Source organism: Leuciscus leuciscus, assembly GCF_965113295.1.
Source record: "Leuciscus leuciscus genome assembly, chromosome: 4".
NCBI lineage: Eukaryota > Metazoa > Chordata > Actinopteri > Cypriniformes > Leuciscidae > Leuciscus > Leuciscus leuciscus.
Genome location: NC_138728.1, coordinates 46,006,972 through 46,026,414, shown reverse-complemented (window position 1 = coordinate 46,026,414; position 19,443 = coordinate 46,006,972). Strand labels below are relative to the sequence as shown.

General features: G+C 40.2%; 2 protein-coding genes across 3 annotated transcripts in view; one reads left to right on the top strand and one right to left on the bottom strand.

Moving 5' to 3' along the window:
* The window catches only part of LOC309496526 (stonustoxin subunit beta-like), a 114,006-nt gene extending 102,494 nt beyond the window's left edge, over positions 1-11,512 (top strand). For both annotated transcript variants that reach the window (XM_082166518.1, XM_082166517.1), the window contains exons 2-4: positions 5,005-5,097; positions 5,415-7,136; positions 10,372-11,512. In XM_082166518.1, coding sequence (XP_082022644.1) covers positions 5,007-5,097; positions 5,415-7,136; positions 10,372-10,910 — 2,352 coding nt within the window. In that variant the 5' untranslated portion in view covers positions 5,005-5,006 and the 3' untranslated portion in view covers positions 10,911-11,512. The remainder of the gene's footprint in view (positions 1-5,004; positions 5,098-5,414; positions 7,137-10,371) is intronic.
* Positions 1-19,443, bottom strand: part of LOC309496529 (uncharacterized protein) — a 259,879-nt gene that overhangs the window by 84,934 nt on the left and 155,502 nt on the right. The gene's annotated exons all lie outside the window — the stretch shown is intronic.

The following is a 19,443-nucleotide window of genomic DNA, read 5'->3' as shown; positions in this document are numbered from 1 at the left end:
ATTTAATTATTTAATTATAATCTATTTATTTTGTTTTTATAGTTCTTTCTTTTTTAACGTATTTCCTCGCTCTGGCAATGCTTGCTATTGTTTCATTAATAATTCATTTAATTAATATTCTGCCCATCTCTGATCATGTCCTGCTCACAGACTCAGAACGAACATCATAATGCTGCAAACGCTGGTCTGAGCTCAGAGAAACCTGACAGTGCTGTCGTCTCTTAACATTATATTTCAGTGCTGTCTGTCTGTTTACCTGTCTGTCTCTTAACTATATGTGACAGGTTGAGTGTTTTTAATACTTTCTCTGGCTCTTGGCTCATTAGAATTAGTTTTTATATCTTAATGGTTGTGTACCTCTCAAATGGGAAGAAACGCCCACTGGCGCTGTGTCTTGACATTGAGCAAACCTGTGCGGCGCAATCACTGAGGCGCGTTAGCTTTTAGAGGCTTTATAAAAAGCATGTTTAAGTGTGGTCGTGTCATTCTCCCTCTCCCTCTCCCTCCGTTCTGTGGGCATTAAAGGTCTATCGGCTTTTATTTCCTGACACTTTTCCCTGGGACGTGTGTGTGAGAAGTGGCGAGCACAGTTAGCATTAGAGTTGGGGTACTCGAACTCGGACTCGAGTCCAATTTTGAATGAACTTGGACTTGTCACGCACTCGGGTGAGTTCTGACTTGACACGGACTCTGACATTTTAGACTCTGAAAATTTGCCGAGTACAGTCGAGTCCAGGCACTGGAGGACACAATATTATTCAAAAACAAAAAGAAACTCCTTGTGTTGTTTCAGCGTTGAGCATTATAGCCAATCACAGACATGTATATTAAGCGCATGAACGCAGTGGCAAATCAGAGGCGTTTTAGAGTCACCATGCGGTGAATTCGCTCAAAATGTATGTTCAGAATCAGTGCAAGCTTTATCCTTTCGCAAATCCCCTCATAAACAACAAAGTCTAGACGCGATATAAATAAGAGATTCACTGTGCAGTGTGGACAACTTCAGTGTTTATGACGAGAGTTTTAGTGAGAGTGCAGAACGCGGGTAAAAAAATTTGCCGCAAGAGGGCGCAGTTTCCAAAGAATAACAAAGGCGAACCTTGATGATGCTATGAAAGAGATTGGAACGATGGAATATGTTGTTCTCACCATCCAGAGATATGTGGAATTCACGAATCATGATAACGGATGAGGTAATTTATTAGTTTTTGTATTACCTGAACGTGTGATCACTATTTTGCAAACATATTTTTATTGAATTTTACAACACATTTAGCAAAAGAACAAATATAGTCCTCTTAAATACAAACATAACTTGCTCACAACCCTCCCCTCCCCAATAACCCAGGCAGTTAGTAAAAAAAAAAAAAAAAAAAAAATAATAACATACATATATATATATATATATATATACATACACAGGTTTTTTAGCCAAAGTCCAAGGGAAGGACAACTTGTATCCTTCCAGCAAAGGGAAATTGAACGCCTGGCTTGTAGTAGGCACAAATCCACCAGTTTTTTCTCTTTGTTGGGCAGAGAATAGTTGTCTACATAAATACCCAATATACATATTATCGGGCTTAAAGATATAGGGGTAGTCGTAAATTGAGATATATAATGAGTAACTTTCCTCCAAAACTTTTGCACCTCAACACATTCCCATACACAATGAAAAAATGTGCTTTGGTAAATATTGCATTTAAAACACAAGTCCGGAATATTAGGGTTAAATTTATTTAATCTTACAGGAGTGATATAAGTTCTCATTATCCAGTTATATTGTAATAGTCTTAAACGAGTATTTATAGTTTGAGTTTGTGCTTTTAAACATATTGTACCCCACTCCTCTAATGAAATGTCTTTATTTAAATCTTGCATCCATTCTCGTCTTTTATTTTCCGAATTTTCTTTATGATTCTGTACCAGTATATTATATAATTGGGAAATTCGCCCTTTACTGAAACATTCTTGTGTGGAAAAGGTTTCCAGTGTAGACAATGAAGGGAGTTGCACAGATTTCTTTAATTTTGAAAAAATAAAACTTCTAAGCTGTAGGTATTTAAAAAAATGTTTCCAGGGTATATTAAAGGTATAGCGGAGGATCTTTCCGAATTTTAGATAAGACCCGCCCTCTCCACTTTTTGAAAAGTTTGATTGATTCACCAGAATGATTGACAATTAGGAGGACCAATAGTATAGGCATTCCACCCGGAAGTAAAAAAATCCTCCGCTATACCTTTAAACTTTGATACCAGATTGTCAAATGACATTAAAATATTGTCCTCATATAAGTCCATCAATCGAACTATTCCTTTATTCAACCATAGTTTAAACCCATATAATTTTTAGCTGGAGTGAAATATTCATTCCCCCAAATCGGGGAAAAGCAAGACAGCAAGGGGGGCCTCTCCGAGAAATTTATGAACTTCGTACCAGATCATAATGGTATTTTTTACAAATGGATTTTCTGTTTTACGTTTTAGTTCTTTAAGGGGTGCTGAATGTAAAAAGCTGTCAAGTGTCAAGCCTTTTGCAGCCAACATTTCAACCTGTAACCAAGGCAAATTGGTTTCTCTAGAGAACCAGAACATCGCAGCCCTCATTTGAGCATGTGATCACTATTTTATGTCATCGTAATGAATTAACTGCAATGAACGCGAAATGTAATGGAATATTATCCTGTTACAGCTATTTGTAAGTTCAACTGTGCCAAGGAAATTGCCATTATGCACATCATCAAGGTTTTTAGTTTTACCATGAAAGGTAGGTTTCCAGATGCTAAATGTAGCGCATCTAGAATTCCTTCCAGAAGATCTCTGCTTTTCTCAACTTCTGTTTGTAATTGATTATTGATACCGCGTCCTGTAATCACTGAGTGCTGTAGATTTCTCCATTTAACATAGCAAGTTCTGTTGACTCTGTTGCTTATCATAGATCCTGAGTCATGATACCTCAGACATCTTGTATCATCTCTATGGCCTAGAGCACTCTGGGAACCCATTGCAAATATTCTGGAAATGGTTTCCCTTGGGAGTCTACATCTCCTTCAACATTCCCTTTCAATGTCCGTTCATTGGTCTGGCCATAGATCTGGGTCATCAACCAGGATGTAGATTACTATAGTAATTATAGTAGTATTATATATATATATATATATATATATATATATATATATATATATATATATGTATATATATATATATATATTAGGGGTGTAACGATACACGTATTCGTATTGAACCGTTCGGTACAAGGCCTTTGGTTCGGTTTTCGGTATGCATTTTCAATTTCGGTATGCATTTTCAATTTCGGTACGCATTTTCGGTACGCATTGGACCATTTTTCCTGCTGACCAAAATTTCGTTATTTCAAATGTAGGCGCGTTGCGCGTGGCAAGCGCGCTCATAATGTAAGAGACGCCCGGCGCGACCACAACATTGCCCAACATCGAATGACAAACGTAATGCAAGCGGAACGAAACTGCTCGTTATTGTGTGGTTGAAGGACCGTTTATCAGTTTGAACCAAAGCAGCGTGAGCTGATCTTGATCATGCGACACTGTTACTACACAGCGCCAATAAGAGATCCAGTAAAGAAAGATCTAGTGAGAAACATTCACATTTCTCTGTTATTAACGGATCAAACAGTGCTGACGTGGAAACCAGGAAGAAACATTGTGCCATGAATGAACTATCCAGTGTCCACAGATCAGCAACATTCACCATGGATTTACTGTAGTAACACTAACTGCAACCATGGAAGTTTGACAGGAATAGTAGGCTATAATGCTTTCAAGTAACATTACGTCGGTTTTATTTTGACATGATGAATATTGCTGCCCTCAAATGTTAATCTGAACTAAAATAAACCTTTGTTTATAACTACTACAATATAACATTTTATTTTTTCCAAGGAGCTGTTTTGTTTTATATGCTCCTAAGAAGAGTCAATTATAGCTCTAGAATTGCTCAAAGTAAAAAAATCATACTTTATGATGTTAGTTTTATTAAAAAAAAAAAAGAATTAAAAAAATTAAATCAAGGAAATTTCTCTGGCATTTCTTTCTTTTTGCTGTATCAAAAACGTATCGAACCGAACCGAACCGAACCGTGACACAAGTGTATCGTATCGAACCGTGAATTTTGTGAACCGTTACACCCCTAATATATATATAATACTATAGTAATTATACATATATTCCACAAACATAAACAAAGAGTATTCAGTCTACAGGCAGTATGACACCAAAAGTATTAAAGTAGTAAAGTAAGTAACACTACTTAAAGTGTAAGTTTAACTCGATTTAGTGTGTACCTATAAACACAGAAAAAGTGTTAATTTCCACACTCTGAGCCCTCATTGGAGGAAACACGCGATGTTGTCAGTATGCGTCTCCAAGATTGACAGATGAACGAGAAAATTAAATACCCGCATCATCCTGCTGAAAACTAAAGTAAAGAGCGAGAGACAGAGGGAGAGAGAACAAACTCCAAAACACAAGTCACACTTATCACATGGACGTAACAGACACCTATACAGATCATGAGGTGTTTGGATCAACAGTATTGCAGGAAGACTCAAAATGCATTAGAAACAAAAATATGTCTTCAAACTAATCAGATGCATATGTCATTTCACCACAAAATTGGTTTTGGTTTAACATTATTTAATGGATTGCACTGTTTATGAACAGAACAATAAATAAAGTGATCGGGTTGAAGTGCGCGGTTTCTCTCGATCGATTAGAAAAGGAATAAACCTCCCCTTTCAATCCGATCGAAATTTCATTTAAGGCGTGTATATGAAGGCTTTTCAGTCCGATTGAGCCGTCAATCCCATTACTAACGGATTATTTGGTTGCATGTAAACGTAGCCGGAAGGATTTATGCCTTTATGTTTTTAAATTTTGAAAGACGGAATTAGATTGCATTTTAAGGAACGTTAAAACAATTAGTAAACTTCAAATGTATAAATGTCCCCATTGTTCATTGTTTTTTCCTGCAGCCATGGGATCACAGACCATTGAAGTGGCAGCTCTAGGAAGACCTCTGTATCCTGGTATGCTTTATGACTGCCGCAAGGATACCTTCATTCCAGGTGGTGTACCTGTACCTGTACCTGTACTGTACCTACTAAAATGCTTATATATATATATATATATATATATATATATATATATATATATATATATATATATATATATATATATGAATTAAATGAATACCTTTTTTTTAAACAAAAATGAACCATCACTGAACTTACTTAAGCTGGACGACGGTGCTATTTTCTTCTAGAAACAAACTTTGTTGCATTATTTTTCTGTTATCTCTGTAAAGCTGTTTTGAAACAATCATATATAAGCTATATAAATAAAGGTGACTTGACTTAACTGTTAAAGCCATTTCTCATTTCAGGTGTCACTCTGTGGGATAAGAAGTCACTGAATGAAGATTTGGACACCCATCCAAAGCCCATGACAGATTTGAAGTTCAGTAGCTCCGACTCTCTCTCTAGTAAGTCCAGTCTCCTGGATGTGAGTGCTTCCCTGAAGGCCAGCTTCTTGGGAGGGCTGGTGGAGGTGGGAGGATCTGCCAAGTTCCTGCATGACACCAAATCCTCAAACCAACAGTCCAGAGTTACAATGAATTACAGTGAAACCACAAGATTCGACCAGCTCACTATGAGCCATCTGGGTAAGATCACTTACCCTCAGGTCTTTGACCAGAAAACTGCAACTCATGTGGTCACGGCTGTACTGTACGGAGCTCAGGCCGTCATGGTGTTTGAACGGACATTTTCAGAAGAGGAAGAAAAACAGGAGATTGAGGGAGAACTGAATGTCATGGTCAAGAACATCCCTACATTTTCTATTGAGGGGAAAGGAGCTTTACAAATGACAGATGGTCAGAAGAATAGGGCTGAGAGCATCACCTGCACATTTTATGGTGACGTCCGCCTTGATCAGAACCCCACCACTTACATGGAGGCCCTAGAGGTGTACAAGAAGCTCCCCACTATACTGAAGGAGAATCCACAGAATGCAGTTCCAATAAAAGTCTGGCTCTATCCTCTTTCTCTACTGGATACAAAAGCTGCTCAGTTGGAGAGAGAAATCACCACAAGTCTGGTTTCCAACACTGAAGATATAATAGAGGGGCTGGGAGAAGTAGAGCGGACATGCAACGACCTCTCCAGAAAAACTCTGGTAAATGTTTTCAAAGACATCAAAGAGAGGCTCAGTTTATTTCAAGGCTCTCTTAACATTTACAAAATGGTATTCCTAAAAGCAGTGGCCAAGGTCTTGCCTGCTATACGAGGAGGAGAGATGGAGCAAAATTCATTGGAAGACATCCTGAAGATCCACTACAGCTCCCCCTTTAATGCTGACATGCTTAACCAGTGGTTAGATCATGCAACAGCTGAACTTAACATCTTGAGTTCTCACACCGAGATACTGAAGGGAATCAAAACTGAAGACTCAAACCGTCTCAAAGCCATCCTCCTTGATCCTAATATTGATGTTGTGGTGTGCTTGACCTTCACATCTCTGAAGTATGAAGACCCGTATCTTTCAACCCTGAAGAAGTTTCTGGAATCTGACGAGTTTAAAGAGCTTGATGTGGGAATGAAACACAATTCTAGCACGTTAGTATCAGAAGAGGGGCTCAACAATCCTGGTGTCATGTCAAAGATGAGAGAGAACTTAACTCTTTTCAGAAGTTTTTCAGAGGCTAATAAAGATGAAAAGAGATATCGATTCATTATTTCTGCCATCTCCAATCCCTCCAGTCCAGGCTCCTCTATCTATCTGTATGAAAAAGGGAAACTGAAAGACACACAGTTCCAGCCCGTGTCGAAGCCTCCCCCACCAGAAGTGGAGAAGGTCCTGAAGGACAGTGTGTCCCTGAAACTGCAGAAGTCCCCAACTGGAGAAACTGTGAGGTACAGAGTGGAGTACCAGCAGGTGAATGCAGATTCTGGCTCTGAGGAACAGTGGATTATCATAAACACAGCTGATGAAGACTTTACTCTGACTGGATTGGAGTTTGGAAAGCAGTACTTGATCCGCTACAGGATAGTGGGTAAAGTGGGAGTGAGTGAAGCCAGTGACACTATCGGCCCCATCCCATCTTCAGGTAAGTGTCATATGCACAATTTCTTTGCATTAATCTTTATCTTACACAGTCAATGTTTGTATAAACAACCATATTTCCTAACAGGTGTGGCTATAATTAAATGTGTAACATGTTGACGTGTTTGATATGTAAAATATAACATATTATTTCCTTCGTTCATGTTTTTACAGATAGTTTTTAGCCCACTGTATGATGGCATTTCTGCAGAAAGACCTCAGTCATCCGTGAAAACAAAGTGATTAGGATTAATATAAATATAGTATAAATCATAGCTTTCCTGTAGCTCAAACAGTAGAGCGTTGGCGCTTGCAACGCGAAGGGGTTCAATTTCAAAACACTGCTTCATGAAGCTTCGAAACTTTTGTTCCAAATTGCCAGAGTCACGTGATTTCAGTAAACGAGGCTTCATTACGTCACAACTGTTTCAAAACACTTCAAAACTTCAATGGTTCACCGCTGGGGGTGATGATCTCTGTCAACCCATTAATCATTAGTCACTGAGAACCAGTGAACAAGTGTCTGTGGGTTTTACCTGATCTCTGATCGCTTTTATACATTTGTAGACTTTATAATTAGACATTAGTATAAGTAAACTGAATAATAGTAGTTAACAGTCTCTTATTGGCCTGTTAGCTGAGGCATTCATAGAACAGACAAAACAAACCCTGACAATTGACAAAAGAACATAAAGACACTTGTTAATCTTATGAGATGATTAAATAATTGCATTTAATTTAGCAAAAAATTGGCCCGGGGTTTTGTTGTATGTACACTGTTCTGTCCACTAGGGGTCACCGTGGAGACGGGTGTGGGGTTATTTCGAAACCTCGACACAATACAGCACATTTGCTTCAGCTGTTTCACAAAGCCTCAATCTGCTCATCACTATTCAATAGTCCACACAGAAGGAAATCCAAACAAGGCAGGAATAATCATAATCAGTAACCATAGAGTGGCGGGAAACTAGAACAAAGGAGACATGTGACTGAAGATAAACAAACTAAAAGTCTACGTACGTGACAGTATGATAAGAAAATCAAGCTTCAATATTAAAATGAGAAAGACGAGACCAGATTCAATATATTTTTTTAGCAGATAAAAGCTACACTGTATAAATTAGTTCATCACATCATGACAGTAATATTTCAGACAAGACAACTCACCATATTCTCTGTTGTCAGTTGTGTCTTATTGGCTTAAGGCACATTCAACTGGTTCAAGTCTTTGCATTGATTAATTACAGTATATCTGACATTAAATCCCCATACTCTGTGACTTTAAGTAGACACTATTTATAACAATAATGCATTTATGAACATGAAGGAAACTTTTGATATTTACTATTGACATTTACTGTTAAAATCACCTATTTAAATACTGCTGATTCTATTGATACCAAGAGTCGTATGAATATCTGATAACAATGTTTTTAAGAATTTAAGAGATTTTTTTTTTGTGATATCAGCATTTAAAACCAAACAACAATGATGCATTTTTTTTACTATCAAATTTTTATTGTTGTTTTGATATCGTTTTAACATACAAAATGATGAAGACAAATAATCAGCTTTAAATGCAATAAGCCAAAAAAAATTAATTAAAAGATAAATAAAAAAGATAAAACTAATTAACTGGTCAGTCACACTGAAGAGTGAATAACAGAGATTAAAAAAATAAAATTGAGACAAAATATGCTTTGAAATATAAATAAACAAGACTATACAAATTCTAAAGATTATTTAAAAGAAATATCCAGACATTTGGAATTACAACCCAACAGGGAACCCTAATACAACTGTCAATATATGAAGAATAAAGAAAATAACCAAAGAGAACAAGAATAAATTGTTTTACAATTAACGGTGGGGGTGGGGGGTTCTTCTTCATTTAAATCAGTAGACCCTTCAGTTTTCCCAAAGTTTGGGCCAGCTCGAAGTGGACAATTGGAGATACACAACATCTATAAATGTGAGAACCCAATATTGCTTATTAAGATAATGTGGAGTTTTCCATCTCGTTGCTACTATTTTCTTGGCAGCTGTCAACCCAGCTAAAAACACTAGTTTCTGAATTTTGTTAAGTTGGATATATGAGAAAGATAATTTAAAATAAAAACAGATGGGGACAAAGGGCCCGAAACGTTTAATATAGTGGACAAATTTTCCTTTACCATATTCCAAAAAGTCCTTTGAATACAATTTAAATGGATTTTTTGATGATCCGGATTCCTTGAAGCATGCGTTACCCAAACACCCTCCCAATCAAAACTGGGGAAAAGGTCCGGATAATATCTGACCGCCAGGAAGAATCTATTGTCAAAGGAGGATAAATTTTTTCCAGACAATAAATATAATTGAGAAACTAATCTCGTCTCACGTCATACTTTCTGTGTAAAATTCCAGGGGATTTGCCAAAACCAGCCTTCTTAAGATCAATGATGCAGTTTCATGATTTAACTAAAATGTGGCTTCCATCTGTTCTCAGAAATTATCATAATAAGCAGTAGAACTATAATATAGGCTAATTAAATGAGTGAGCATGAGACATTTATTGATCAATTGATGTCTCTTTGAAAAAGACTAATAAGGAGGTTGAGGTTTAATCCAAGTCTTATGAAGTGATATGATTACTTTGTAATACTTTGATTACTTAGTGGTGGTGTTAATAAATCCATGCTTCAGTTCAACTTTCTTGTGGAAAGAGCCTAGCCTTGTCTGCCTAGTTGAAGAAGGGGAACTCTTTTACGGGGGCAGAATAGATATGATTACTTTGTATTATGAAAAAAGTGAAATTTAAGTCATAGTGTCTTTCAAATCAAATCTGTGATCAGTTCATGTCTACAGAAGCCAAATCAAATATGGTGACATGTCAATAATATCAAACCCTCAATAGTGGTTGTGTCAGGATTTGGGCTCTGTAAACAGCCGAGACATTTCTACATATCTTCTGTGTTGGAGGATTTCTGCATGTGTTTGCAATGGATACAGGATCATTTTCTCTTGACATGATAATCACACTCTTCATGTCTGTTGATTTCTACAGTCACTGTTCCCAAAACCAGAGTGTGCTCATGTTCTTCCTGTAGAAGCAGAAAGAAAACATGACAAGAGTTTTAGAGTTGATTATGTAAATGATGATTAAACTGTACTGAGACACTACTGATATATTGAACATGAAGAGTTCAGCTAAGATCATATTCATAATTCCTGATTGTGATGTGTTTTCTCTCCATCAGATTCCCATCAGTTCACTCTGGATCTGAACACAGTGAATAAACTCCTCCGTCTGTCTGAGGAGAACAGAGTGGTTACTGTCACTGATACAGTCCAGCCGTATCCTGATCATCCAGACAGATTTGATGATGTGCGTCAGGTGTTGTGTAGAGAGAGTGTGTGTGAACAACGCTCTAACTGGGAGATTGAGTGGAGTGGTGAATATGTGTCTATATCAGTGTCATATAAGAGCATCAGCAGGAAGGGATGGGGTAATGAGTGTAAGTTTGGATGTAATGATCAGTCCTGGAGTTTGGACTGCACTCCCTCCAGTTACTCATTCTGGTACAATAACATAAAGACTGATCTCCCTGTAAAGCCCATCAGCAGGAGAGTAAGAGTGTATGTGGATCACAGTGCAGGAACTCTGTCCTTCTACAGCGTCTCTGACACAATGAGCCTCATACACACAGTCCAGACCACATTCACTCAGCCGCTCTATCCTGGGTTTTGGTTTAAGAACGGATCAGTGAAACTGTTGATGAATAAGAACAGACTGTAGAGAGATTCTACCCATAATGCTTTGGGCTGCATGCTAAATCAGCAAAAGTGAGATGTTACAGAGTCTCTTATTTTCTCTTCCTTACATTAATAACACAGCTGAGCTTCTGTCACTGAATTATCATGTCAGAATACATGTGTGTAATAAATCCTCATATAGACATCAGTGTGTGTGACGGTGTGTATCTGTGCTTTTCTCAAGCTCTGTTTGTGTTGATGAAGATCACAGTCATTTAGTTTAACTGTAGAGTCACATCAATCATTTTTTAATTCATGTAGAAGTGGGATTTGTTAAACGTATTTTAATCCAGGTGTATTTTAGGGGTTCACGCACTAAAGCTGCTGCAACATTAATGTATTTGCACTTGTAACAGTTGTCTACAGAATCTTACAGAATGAATTGCTGTTGATGCAAATAGATTTAGCAGAAGATTTAAAGTTTGTAAAGGGTAGTGGGTTGTGGTGAGAAACAACAGACAGGCACAAGTTAGATTTGAACTGGACTGTAATTTGATATAAAGTGATTATAATAAAACAAAATAAAAGAAAATTAATTACAATATCATACCAACAATACACAATAAAGATCAACCATGAAAATTTTCCCTTGAGTGCACTCTTCTTTTACCCCAAAAACATACACAGACCGGTCATTTCAATGTCAAAATGAAATAAAATGAAAACAAAAATAAATAAATAAACAGTGTGTCTTTTAAAATATCACAGCTGTTTAAATGAATAAGGATCTCAATATCAATTACAATTGGCTATGGGTAACCATTCACCATCAAGAGTTCAATGTTCTGCAAAGTACTGATCAGTTTCTTCTCAGTCCCCGTATTTGTCAAGTCAATCCCGAAAGGGAACTTAATAGTTCTCTAGATAGGAAATGTCTTACTTATCATAAAGCAAGACTGGTGAATGAAAGAAAGGATATTATCCTCTCCTTTATGATGTGTTGTCCTCCTTTCTCTGTAGCAGATTTGGGTGGCTCGCCATCAAACGTGAAGTTTCACACGATGTCACAGTATCACAATCCGTAAACCCAAGGAAAAAAATAGAAACACAAGGAAGAAAAAAAACCTGGCCTGATCACAGACCAGAGCATTCATTTAGTGAATTCAAAAATAATTTCACATCAAAGATCGAAATAATCGAAATAAACAATTAAACATACAAATATAATTTTTTTGCAAGAAATTATATATTATACTCAGTTACCTCTATAACAATCGTTTTTTTTCTTCTCTCACACAGGCGCATGTGACTAACAATGGCGTCGGTGAACTCTATATTAATAGTTTTTTTTTTCTTTTACACAGGCGCGTCTACTCACTCACTCACTCAAACACACACTCACACACACACACTCACTCACTCACTCACTCACTCGTCTCACAGGCACACATGGCCAACAATGGCATTGGTGAACTCTATATTACGTAATAGTTTTTTTCTTTTTCACAGGCGCGTCTCACAGGCACGCATGGCCAACAATGGCGTTGGTGAACTCTATATTAATATTTTTTTTCTTTTTCACAGGCGCGTCTCACAGGCAAGCATGGCCAACAATGGCGTCTGTCTGGGCCGACATTCATGTGGCCCGGTACGTGCGCGGCTCTCAGCGAGCGCAACGAGTGATGAGCCCACACGAGAAGGCGTTCTGTCAGTTTGCAGAGATTCCTGGATCTGACACCGCCCTGGTGGTTCACGTAGGACACCACGGACATGTTGTCCGAACGGACTAGAACATGGTGGCCCCGTATGGGTGGGTGGAAATGTTTGAGCGCGTTCTCGACCGCTATCATCTCCAAACAGTTTATATGGAGGCATTTCTCCTGGTCTGACCACAGGCCAAAGACCGGTCTGCCCTCGAAAAGAGCGCCCCAACCTAAGCTGGAGGCGTCTGTCGAGATAACTTTTCGGTGCGAGATGGCTACCATTGTGACTTCCCGCTGGTACCAGTCGGCCGCTAACCAGGGTCTCAAGTGCTGAAACGCAGCTCTGAGTCACTCTGATTCGTATGCCGCCAGACGCCCAGGCTAGGTGAGGCACTCGAGCGTTCAACCAGCGTTGCAGCGGGCGCATACGCAGTAGACCCAGCTGAAGCACTGCTGCAGCTGATGCCATACAACCCAGCATCCTCTGAAATGTTTTTAGAGGTGCGGCGCTGCCCATCTGGAAAGACGTGGCCAGGCGTTGAACACGGCCAGGCGTTGAACCGTCATTGCCACAGAGTCCAGTTCTAAACCCAGAAAAGAGGCTGACTGACTGGGCAGTAATGAGCTCTTGGTCCAGTTGACCGTGAGACCCAGGCTTTCCAGGTGGCTGAGAAGCACTGTTCTGTGAGAAATAAGTTCTTCCTCTGACTGTGCTAGAATCAGCCAATCGTCTGGATAGTTAAAAATCCGACATCTCAGGGGAGCGAGAGCCGTGTCCATGCACTTCGTGAATGTACGGGGTGCTAAAGACAGGCCGAACGGCAGGATGGTGTATTGATATACCTGACCGTCGAAGGCGAATCTCAAGAATGGCCTGTGACGGGGTATTATCTGAATCTGAAAATAAGCGTCTTTCAGATCGAGGGTAATAAACCAGTCTCTCGGGCGAATCTGCGCGAGGATCTGTCTGGTTGTGAGCATTTTGAACGGTCTTTTCATAAGAGCTTTGTTCAAATATCTCAGATCTAAAATCGGTCTGAGAGCTCCGTCCTTCTTGGGCACGAGGAAGTAACGGCTGTAAAAGCCTGACTCGCTCAGAGAAAGAGGTACCGGTTCTATGGCCCCTTTGCACAGAAGCTTCGCTATTTCTGCCCGAAGTAGGTGTGCTACTTCCCCATTCACTCTCGTCTCGGTTCGTGCTTGAAAGCGCGGGGGACGGCGAGCGAACTGCAACGAATAGCCCTGCTATACTGTGCTCAGCACCCATACTGACACACCTGGAATAGCTTCCCATGCTTCTGCATGTACAGCTAAGGGCAGAATGGCCTCCGGGTTTCGATCGCCGCACTTCGTGGGGTCGAGAACCTGAATCAGAGGCATGGGTGCGGAGCGCGCGCTCTTGGTGCTTGAATACGGCGGCTTGCTGGAAGCGATGGCTGGTCGTTTTACACATGATGTCCCGGTTGCTTTGGACGGGGAGCGTTTTGTGGGAAAAACCGGGACGCGCGAGCAGCGCCGGGGGTAAAGTGTTTGTCAGTAAGTGTGAGCGGGCAAAGGACTTACATTCATAACGTGACCGGTAAGAGGTAACTTTGGCCGTGTACCAGAGCGGGCAGTGAGTAGGTGTGGGCACAGGTTCGTGGGCACATTTCCTACATTTAACACTCGAGCAGCATTTGCCAGCTTTATGAGTGTGTAGCTTCAGCTTGTGTGTAGGGGTGAACACGGAGACGTGGGCACATTTTCTATACTTAAAACACCAACGGCGTGAGCCGGATACCCAGGCATTACACTCCTTTTGAGATTTCTCTGGGTCGTCGTGAAAACGGCGGTTGCGTGCAGGCGAGCGGGTAGTATTCCCAGCTCGTTGGCTGCCAAATACACTTCTGCAGTAGCCTTTCTTAAGGGGACTGACAAAGCGGATGTGTTGTGTTTATCAGTAAGCGTGGGAGCTCACGGGCGGACACAAGACTTACACATAGCCGGTGTGTGTCGGCTTTATAGGTTTTGTCCCCTGGGATAAAAGTGTAGCAGAGCGGGCAGTGTGTAGGTGTGGGTACTGTTTTGTGAGCACATTTCCTACGTTCAACACTCGAGCGGCATATGCCAGCTCTAGAGTGGGCTCTGCATGAGTGAATGACACAGGGGGAACCGGTGCTTGTGTGTAGGGGTGAACACTGGGAAGCGGGCACATTTTCTACACTCAAGACACCATCGGCGTGAGCCGGATAGCCAGAATTGTACTCTTATGAGATTTCTCTGGGTTGCCGTAGAAACGGTGTTTGGGTGCAGGCGAGCGGGTTGTACAACGCACTCGTTGGCTGCAAAATACACATCTGCAGTCGCCTTCTTAAGGGGACTGACAGAGCGAAAAGCTTTGAAGGCTCATATGTTTAGGCGCTCATAAATACTCGAGCACCATCCTGAGAGCGGGAGGGTGCGAGAGGCGGGTTCGCTTTCTGTATGTAAGAAGCTGGCCGCGAGCTCGGAGAAGCAAACAGCATAATTTTTATCTGCCGCCAGAGCCAGGATTCGAACACGGGTCTCTGGCGCGAATGCCGCTTTCTGTATGTAAGAAGCTGGCCGCGAGCTCGGAGAAGCAAACAGCATAATTTTTATCTGCCGCCAGAGCCAGGATTCGAACACGGGTCTCTGGCGCGAATGCCTAAGATTTCGCCACTGAGCCACAGGGGGAAAACACATAAGCTTGAGAAATGGACTGAGAAATGTGTGAGAAATGGAGGTTGGTCCGGCCTCGGCGGGACTAAAACACTCTCTTTTCTCCTTTCGCCGGTGACGCGTGCGAATGGGGCGCGAGGGCGGGGTAGCTTTCTTGTAACGTAAAGAAAGCTAGCCCCGTGACCGTCCGCTTCTGACATCCCTTGCGAACGGCGCAGTTTGCGCGGCTCAAACAGAGGGAGAGAGAGAGCGGGAAGTGAGAGGTGCGAGGCATTTGAAACAACGTCTCGTAGGAAATTTCTCTTTTAGAAGAAGAGTGTGTGTCGCAGCAGCAAACCCACACAGCAGAAAAAGGATATATGACGCCGGATAGCGTAGCAGGCACGGATGGCTGAATGCGGCAAAGACGACTGGCTTCCTCAGACGCTGTCCTAAGCTTGCTGGTCGCTTGTTTCAACGGCAGCGGCTTCTCTCAGAGTCCAGCGATGCGTAGAGCTTCGCTGAAGAAATGAAAAATCAAAGTTCAGCCTGTTGAGCCCTTCCTTATATACGCTAAGCCGCACCCATTCTGGCGGGCTGTGACGCGTGGAGGGCGCCCCTCATTGGGCGTGACGTCACGCAGGGCTCACCGATAGGCTGCTGCAGTTGCCGCAGGTCAGCCAATGAGCACGCTGATTCAGCCTGCTATGGTCTGCTGGCTGCCGCACTGCGTTGACAATATATACAAAATTAAGGATAATTTTTGGCTTCAGATCAACTTACGCAATACGAGAGAACCTCTCGTAAGAGAACCAAGGGTTACCTTGTCAGTGGAAAGGTGAAAAATCAGTAGTCCATGTTTACAGTTTGCTTTGCATTTGTGACTCAGTGGCTTGTTGTGCTGTACAGAATGTCAAACAATTTAATGGAGAGCATGGTTGTAACTGGTGTTATCAAAAGGGTGAAGTTGTAGAAAAGGGTAATGGGTTTACAAGGGTGTATCCTTTGCAGTCAACAGAGCCAGAGCTGAGATCACACAAAAAACACACTAAAGATGCTCAGCAAGCTGCTGATTCTGGAACATGCATAAATGGTGTAAAAGGTCCATCTCCTCTAATGCTGCTGATGTTTTTTAATATGGTTTCTGGATTTGCATATGATTACATGCATGGCATATTACTTGGTGTTTGTCGCCAGCTGACTACCCTATGGTTTGACTCCAAATACCATACAGAGCCTTGGTACATTGAAAGAGAAATCGAGCAAATTGAAAGAAGGTTACTTGCCATTAAACCACCTACAAGTATAACAAGACCACCCCGTTCAATTTCTTTGCGTAAATATTGGAAAGCTTCGGAATACAGACACTTTCTCTTATTTTACAGCCTTCCCTGTTTGTTTGGCATTTTACCCAGACAATATCTTGACCATTTACTACTTCTAGTACAGGCTACATACATTCTCCTTCAAGATTCAATTTCCCCCCACGACATTGACAAAGCTGATGGCCTTTTAATAGCATTTGTGGGCCGTTTTGAGTCTCAGTATGGAAAGTGTCATGTGTCTTATAATGTCCACATACTTGTACATGCAGCAACATCTGTGAAAAATTGGGGTCCTTTATGGAGTCACAGTGAATTCTTATATGAGTCCCAGAATGGACACCTTCGGAAACTCTTTCATGGCACACAAGCTGTACCAGAACAAATTGTTAACATGTTTAACCTTTACCAACATGTTCCACGACTCATTGCTGCTGTATTCAATGATGAGCAAACACAGCAAAGCAAAAGCTTTGTTGAAAAAATGTTGGGAGGCACCAAGATTTTGACAAAGTGTATTGGTAGTTCTAGCGTGATGTTTCTTGGATGCCCACATGTACGACAGCCAACCCCAAGAGAGTCTCATCTCCTTAGGTTTTTAGTGCAAATAAAGCTTTCAGTTTTTATTCTTGGGCTGTGGTTAATTGCAAGCAAATTCATTCAAAAGGAGCAAAATCTTAATCTAAAAGAATCAACCATGCAGTTCAAACCAAACATGGGTCTGTAGCATTAGTACGATCATTTATAGACGTAGGCAATGCGCAAGGAGAGGGTCATGCCTTCACTGATGCTATGAAAACAACAAGTAATGACATCAGCAAAGACAGAGAATCAGGGATAACAGCAACAAGCATTTTAAAAGAAAGAGGGATTGACTCAGTTGAATTTATCAAATGCACAGACATACATTCAACCTGTGTCTACCTCAAGGACCTACCAGGTCTTGCAAATATATATATATTTTTTTGCATCCAACCAAATAGATGGGAGTTGGATTAAAAACAAAATAGCTGGATTTGCATCTTCATGTTATAAAAGGTAAAAGTGTACAGTATACAGACTCATATCTCTTGAATGTTGACAAGTCAAGTCAAGTCAAGTTTATTTGTATAGCGCTTTTCACAATACAGATTGCATCAAAGCAGCTTCACAGTATTAAATTAAAAATGCTCTCCCTCCTTTGGTGGTTCTGGATATCCTAGGTATGACCAAAAGCCTTGAATTTAGTGATCTTAAAGAGCGCGATGGATTATAGGGCGATAGAAGATCCGTTAAATAGACTGGAGCTAAGCCGTTTAGGGCTTTATAAGTCAGTAGCATTACCTTGTAATTAATACGGAACTTTATAGGTAACCAATGCAGTGATGATAAAATCGGTGTTATATGATCATATTTTCTTGATCTCGTAAGAACTTTGGACTAACTGTAGCTTGTTTATTGAGGATGCAGGACAACCAGCTAATAAAGCATTACAGTAATCCAGTCTCGAGGTCATGAATGCATGAACTAACTTTTCTGCATCAGAAACTGATAGCATATTACGTAGCTTAGCAATGTTTCTAAGGTGGAAAAAGGCTGTTTTTGTAACATATGAAATATGATTTTCAAAAGACAGGTTGCAATCGAGTATAACACCCAGGTCTTTTACTGTAGAGGATAAAGTAACAGGACATCCTATGATGTTAAAGTTGTATTGTGCGAGGTTTTGTGGGCGGTTTTTTGAACCGATAAGTATTACCTCTGTCTTGTCTGGATTTAATAAAAGAAAATTACGCGTCATCCAATCTTTTATATCTTTAACACACTCTGTCAATTTGGAAAATGTAGCGTTTTCATCCGGCCGTGATGAAATATATATTTGAGTGTCATCAGCATAACAATGGAAACTAATTCCATGTTTCCTTATAATATTTCCAAGTGGCATCATATATATTGAAAATAACAGAGGGCCTAATACAGATCCCTGCGGCACTCCATAGTTTACTGGAGTTATGATCGATTTTTCTCCATTTAAATAGACAAAATGGTAGCGGTCAGATAGGTATGATTTGAACCAGCTTAGTGCTTGTCCTTGAACACCAGTATAATTTTGTAGTCGATCTAAGAGTATTGTGTGATCTATAGTATCGAACGCAGCACTAAGATCAAGTAAAACTAGTATTGAGATACAGCCTTGGTCAGAAGCTAAAAGTAAATCATTTGTGATTTTAACGAGCGCAGTTTCAGTGCTATGATGCGGTCTGAATCCAGACTGAAACTTTTCATAGATATCATTTTGTCGCAAGAAAGAGCCCAGTTGAGCGGACACCACTTTTTCTAATATTTTAGACATAAATGGAAGATTTGAAATGGGTCTATAATTTGCTAGATTATTATGATCTAATTGTGGTTTCTTAATGAGAGGTTTTATAACTGCCAGTTTAAATGTTCTTGGAACATGACCTAAAGATAAAGACGAGTTAATAATATTGAGGAGAGGCTCTTCCACTACAGGTAACACTTCTTTCAGTAGTTTAGTTGGTATAGGATCTAATAAACATGTTGTTGTTTTAGATGAAGTGATACGTTTATTTAACTCTTTTTGTTCTATAGTTGTAAAGCACTGTAATTGTTCTTTCGGGGTGATAATTGAAGCTGAATTATAAGGCGCGATTGAAGATTGAACGTTTATAATTGTGGTTCTGATGCTTTGTATTTTCTCAGTGAAGAAGTTCATGAAATCATTACTACTGAACTGTAACGGGATATTTTGTTCGGGTGACGTCTGTTTATTTGTTAGTCTAGCCACGGTGTTAAATAGAAACCTTGGATTGTTTTGGTTGTTTTCTATTAGTTTGCGGAGGTGCTCAGCCCTGGCAGCTTTTAGGGCCTTTTTATAACGTGACATACTGTC